The sequence below is a fragment of the Electrophorus electricus genome, chromosome 3, assembly GCF_041902795.1.
Source record: "Electrophorus electricus isolate QZ-2024a chromosome 3, ASM4190279v1, whole genome shotgun sequence".
In the NCBI taxonomy this organism is placed as follows: domain Eukaryota; kingdom Metazoa; phylum Chordata; class Actinopteri; order Gymnotiformes; family Gymnotidae; genus Electrophorus; species Electrophorus electricus.
The window spans coordinates 39,049,224-39,054,490 of NC_137499.1; the positions used below are offsets into that span (position 1 = coordinate 39,049,224).

Genomic DNA, 5,267 nt, shown 5'->3' on the forward strand with positions numbered 1-5,267 from the left:
TTTTACAACACCCCGGGTATTTTTAGAACTGGCCGCCGAGATCAGAATAGCTGAAAGAGTTTGATAAGGACCTGATACGAGGTCTGCAGAGGCATGGGCGTAACGAGATCTGCGTGTGCCCTTTTCAGGCTCCCTTAGAATAAGCACTTCCTTCCTGCTGCAGCTGCCTGGCCGCTGATCCACGTCTCTCCGGTATTCTCGTGCTGGTAGCAGACTGCAGCTCTGCAGAGCGTCTTGAATGTGACACCCACGGGGTCCGGGGGCGCCCCCCTTCCCCTCCATGTGCCTTTGTGCTGTGAACATCTGTGATCTTTCTCCCCAGGTGTCTGCGTGTGATGTGGCCAGGGCTTGTTTGGAAACGCGGCCGAGCTCGGTGCGCCTGCCCAAGCTGGCTGCTGTTCTCCGATTGGCTGCTTTGCCGCACTGACGAGCCAGTTGTAAGTGTAGGAGGAGCCATAGTAGTACTTTGCTTAATTTCATATGAAGACAATGAGAGTACTGAGCGAGGAATTCAGAATGACCATCCCAAAGCCCTCAGTGAAGAATATCACGTTGTGTACATAGCGCTCTGTGACATCAGTGTCTGACGAACAAGCAGACCTCTTCACCGGCCACAGCATGCGCCATGGTAATGTGAAAATCTGACATCTCCATGTAAAGACCTCAGAGGTCAGTCTAGCTGTAGCAGTCAGTTCTTATTCAGGTTCGTGGGGTCAAACAGGACTCAAGCTGAACTCGAGTACTGCTATCAGATGAGTTGAGTACAGGAGCTGGGAACATACTGTAGGGCATATGTTGAGACTGCCTGCATGTGTGTGTGTGTGTGTGGGTGTGTGGGTGTGTGTAGGGGGTTCTCAGTGCTGAATGAGTTTTTGTTTAGTTTACTTGGGCCACTGCCTCGCTGACGTCATGTCTTCTAATTATTTCTCAGTACTTTACAGTGTGTTGAGTAAAAACAGTAATACCCTTCCTTGCCTTACTAACCACATACTATTTTTAAGTCTTAACTCTTTAATGGACCAGTCCAGTGTCCAGTCAGCGTCATCTCTGTTACTCTTGTGCTAAAATAAAGAACAGAAAGAGATTGTCATTGTCTTTTTATCTTTAAACAAAAATTGAAAAAAATTGAAAGAAAAGTCCACTGATCACTAGAAGTAAAAGTTAGGAAGTGAGTTTTCACTCTGTGTGTCACTTTAAGAGGCGGCTCGAAGGGGGAGGGACGGAGTGCGGCTCCGAGCAGAACTGTTTTTTTTTCTTGCTTAAACAGAAATTCCTCTCTCAAGAGTTTGGCATTTCCTCTGAGCTCAGACACACCGCGCTTGGTCCTCTCGCCTTTTGCACGGGGCTTGCCATAGAAGAGGGAGGATTTTCAAACATCCTCTCATCAGCTCTCACCCGTCCGTCTGTACGCGCGGCATCTTTGGACGACCGACTCCCACGTGTCCCGTCCTGCGCTGAGCGGAGCCGGGGGCGGGACGCAGCTGGTGAGCGAGGGAGGGAGCAGCTGGAGGCTGGCTCAGCTCACCTCACCTCAGCATGGCCTTGCCCACCCCTGGTACCCGGCCCGGAAGATGACAATGAGCGTGTACACGCTGAACCTCAGGGTCTTCTGGCCCCTGGCCGCCTGCCTCGCCAGCGCGCTGCTACTCCTGTTCCACTTTGTCCTGCGAGGCTCCGAGCAGCGGGACGACGGCTGTCCCGACGCGGGGCCTGGCGCCGTCCTGCTGGTCAAGTCTTTGCTGGCTCTCGCTTTCTGCTACATCATAGTCAAGTGCTGCTCGGTCCAGGGCGGCCGGGCGGGACAGCGCCCCCGGAGGACGGCGGAGTCGGGCGTTGGCAGGGCGGCGCCTCCTAAGCGGGAGATGCTGGAGGAGCACTTCGAGAAGCACGTGCGTCTCTCCCCGCACGTGCTGGGTCACAGCAAAGCCCATGTGGCCAAGCTGGTGGGCGAGTTGGTGAGGGTGGGCCGGGCGGACGTTCCGCCCGAGTCCTCGCTGGCCTTCCGCGGGGACTTCGTCCAGATCGGCAGCTCGTACGAGGAGCACAAGGTGGGCTCGCCCGACTGCTTCGACATCCTGGTGCCACTGCGCCTGCCTCGCGGGCTCAAGCTGGAGCCCCGCAGTCCCGCCGCAGGCCGGGGGGGGGCGCCGCTGGTCACGCTGGATACGCCCCGGCGGACCGAGTGGACGCGGCGGCACAGGGGGTTTGCGGAGGGCTTCCTGCGCTCGCACGGCGTGGCGGACTCGTGCAGGCTGAGCCCGGACTCTGTCTTGCGCTGGTTCTACGCCGCTTCGCAGCGTTGCCTGGCCACCGTGCGCTTCCCTTTTGAGGAGCGCTGCTCCCTCAGCCTCTCCCTCGGGGAGGGCCAGCGCGTCCACCTCCGCCTCGCGCCCCGCTCCGACTACGTCTGCTGCCACATCTCCATGGGCGTGCGTCTCATCCCGGCGCTGCCGCTCGGAGACAGCGCCTACCTGGTGCCGGCCTCCGGGGCTCGGAAAGGGGAGGACCTGTGGACCGCCTACTTCCCCAGGCAGGAGCAGAGGCTGCTGGGATGGCTGAAAGGGAGGCTGCCTCCCAGCTCCTGCCACCTGAAGTGCCTTCAGTTGCTCAAGGAGGTGCGGGACCTTGGAGGCCAAGCGTTGGACCAGCAGGCGGGCGCCGAGTGGAGGGGGGTGCTCTCCTCCTACAGCCTGAAGACGGCCTGGCTGCGCCTGCTCCTCAGCACCCCCCCCGAGGTCTGGGAAGAGCGCCACCTGGTGGGCCGACTGGAGGACCTGCTGCGCTGTCTGAGAGAGAGTCTTCAGAACAGGGCTCTGCTGCACCTCCTGCTCGGCGGGGACAGTGGCCTTCTGCCCGACTCACTCGCCTTACCCATGCCAAAGCTCGCTGAGGAGCCCATGCCGTCTAACCTGTGGGTGGAGTTCAGCCCCGCCTCCCTGGACCTGGTCTCCGCCCGGCTGGCCTACTCCTGGGCGCACCTCCCACGCCTCATCCGCCTCGGGCGGCCTCAGAGGAGCGCACTGGGCCACGGGCGCCACTGTAAGCACGTCGACGCCAAGTAGAACATCTGCAGGTTTCACTGAAGCCTTCAGACCTTATATTGGCCAATCTCAGGGGAAAACACTTTTCTAACAGACGTTATCTGGCATATTGTGGCATCTTTTGGGTTTTGGTTTGAAATGATCACCTTTGTTTTTTTTTGTTTTTTTTTAATTCATAAGATGTGACAGGTGTATACGTTATTCTAAAGAGAAAAAAATTAGGGTATTTTTTTTTTTTAAAGAGTCTGAAAATTCTAAACAAATGAAGTACAGAAAGTACATCCTGAAGATTATTTTACTCGTGACATTCATGTAGGTAATTAGTAGTACTGTATATTTAATTGGTACAAATAATTTTTTATGTACTGTATCACGGTGTTGATTGGGGAGTTCCGACTCCAGTTTGCCGCCTTATTTTTCCCCAGTTTCCTCTTTCTTGATGGCACTAGTGCCTTTGTAACACCGAGCACTGCGGGCCCGTCGTCACGGCCAGGTCGTGCACATCACATCAGGCTCGTTCTTCTCACTGGTCTGTTTTTCAGCTGTGGAGAATATGAATTTGAACATGCAGTCTGGAAGCTGCCCACCACTGTTACTGTGGTCGAGCTGCTAGTTCTGTGTTGACTCAGAGTCACGGTGTTGCCACAGTTCCTGGTGCGTGTTGTCTGTGGGTGAAAACAGTCACAGCGGGTCAGACGGCAGGGAAAAAAAAGCCTTTTTCCATCTTCCTACAGCATTTTAAAATGGTAGGAGGACCAGACTGATATTGTACAGGAGAGGAAGGCACATCTTTTGGTGTAAACATCTTAGGGATTCGCTAGCAGGCCTTCACATTTCTGCTTTATAAAACAAAGCTCACTTTTGCAAAAGTTTTGCTGGCAATAAAATTTTGGCATGTAATACTGGTGTGCTGCTTTTAAAAATATGAAACAAAGCAAAGCCCTGCCTGTTGCATGTGTAAATGCACACATGGGCGTGCGCGCGCATGCACAGACACACACACACACACACACACACACACACACACACACACATACCTCTTCTCATAATCCCCAGAGATGCACCTCCACATTCTGTTGCCAAGGAGACAGGGTCATGCCAGGGTCAGTCAGAATGCTAGCGCGCTCCATCGCTACAGCCTGCCGCAGAGCGAGCAGGTGGTGGCGCCTGCTCAGGGAGCCTCTCCCGTTCCAGGCTGCGTCTGGCGTACGGCGGGGGCGGGTCAGGTGGCCGTGGGCCCGCACAAGCTTGGCGAGGAAAACGTGTCGCTAGAGCCGGCAGTGCTCACTTCAGATGACTGATGCGCTTGGTACTTAATAGGAAAGGAAAAATGAGTAAACAAGCACAATACGGTTGGGCAAAGCAGCAAAAGTGTACGCGACATAACACGCGACATAAAATGAACGTCGCAGCCACGTCTTTCTTAGATGCCTGGGAACGAATGTATGTTTTGTGTGTGAGAATGTAAATTTATTGTGTAAAGTGTAAAGTAGAGTCACTGTGTGTAAACTTGTGTAAAAAGTGGCAGTCTGTATACCTTCTTAATTTAGCGTGTGGCACGTATATTTATACATGACCTAAATAAACCTGTAATATTGTAGATGATAATAGTGTTTCTTCGCTGTCTCCTGGATGGGCAAAAAAGGCTGGGGACAGAGCACAAAACCTGAAGGGTTGCTCAGTTCCTGGAATTAAGCTGTTGGCTATACAGCTTGAACCCTGTGCTGTGGACCCTAAGATGTCCACGGCACGGTAAGCAAAGCACAGAGCAGGAAGTGGAAGAAGAGCTTCCAGTGCATGCTTCCTCCTCTGTCGTGTTCAGCTTCTGCTTTTATGTTCTTATTTGATCCCTTTCGCTGCTTCAGTTTTAGTGTAGAACAGTTCAGGTTGCCTTCAGGCCAGTCTGAGGTATTTGCCATTGGGTTGCCAGTTAGGTGTGGGATGAGTCACAAATCCTGCACATACAAACAAGAGACGCCCTTAATCTGTCCTGCTAATGTTAAATTAGTGAAGAGTGAATGCCAAGGCCTGTACTTGGCCTCGAGGTATATTGACTCTGGAACATTATTAAGTACTTTAAAGCTAAAGTGTTTCCATTAAAGCCGTTTATGTTGCTAATCTAACCTTGATCAGTAGTCAGTAGTTTATATCACATCCTTGTGTGTAGTTTTCAAACGCGTTAAGGCATTTCCACAGTTGATGTCGGCCACCAGACACACACACACA

The 5,267-nt window shown here is 53.3% G+C and overlaps 1 protein-coding gene across 3 annotated transcripts in view; it reads left to right on the forward strand.

The window, feature by feature from the left end:
* The first annotated feature begins 358 nt into the window (after positions 1-358).
* The window catches only part of LOC113580875 (synaptotagmin XVII), a 19,983-nt gene continuing 15,074 nt past the window's right edge, over positions 359-5,267 (forward strand). For 2 of the 3 annotated variants that reach the window (XM_081711540.1, XM_081711541.1), the window contains exon 1: positions 359-3,039. In XM_081711540.1, coding sequence (XP_081567666.1) covers positions 1,572-3,039 — 1,468 coding nt within the window. In that variant the 5' untranslated portion in view covers positions 359-1,571. The remainder of the gene's footprint in view (positions 3,040-5,267) is intronic. The other variant, XM_027015700.3, reaches the window with a different exon arrangement.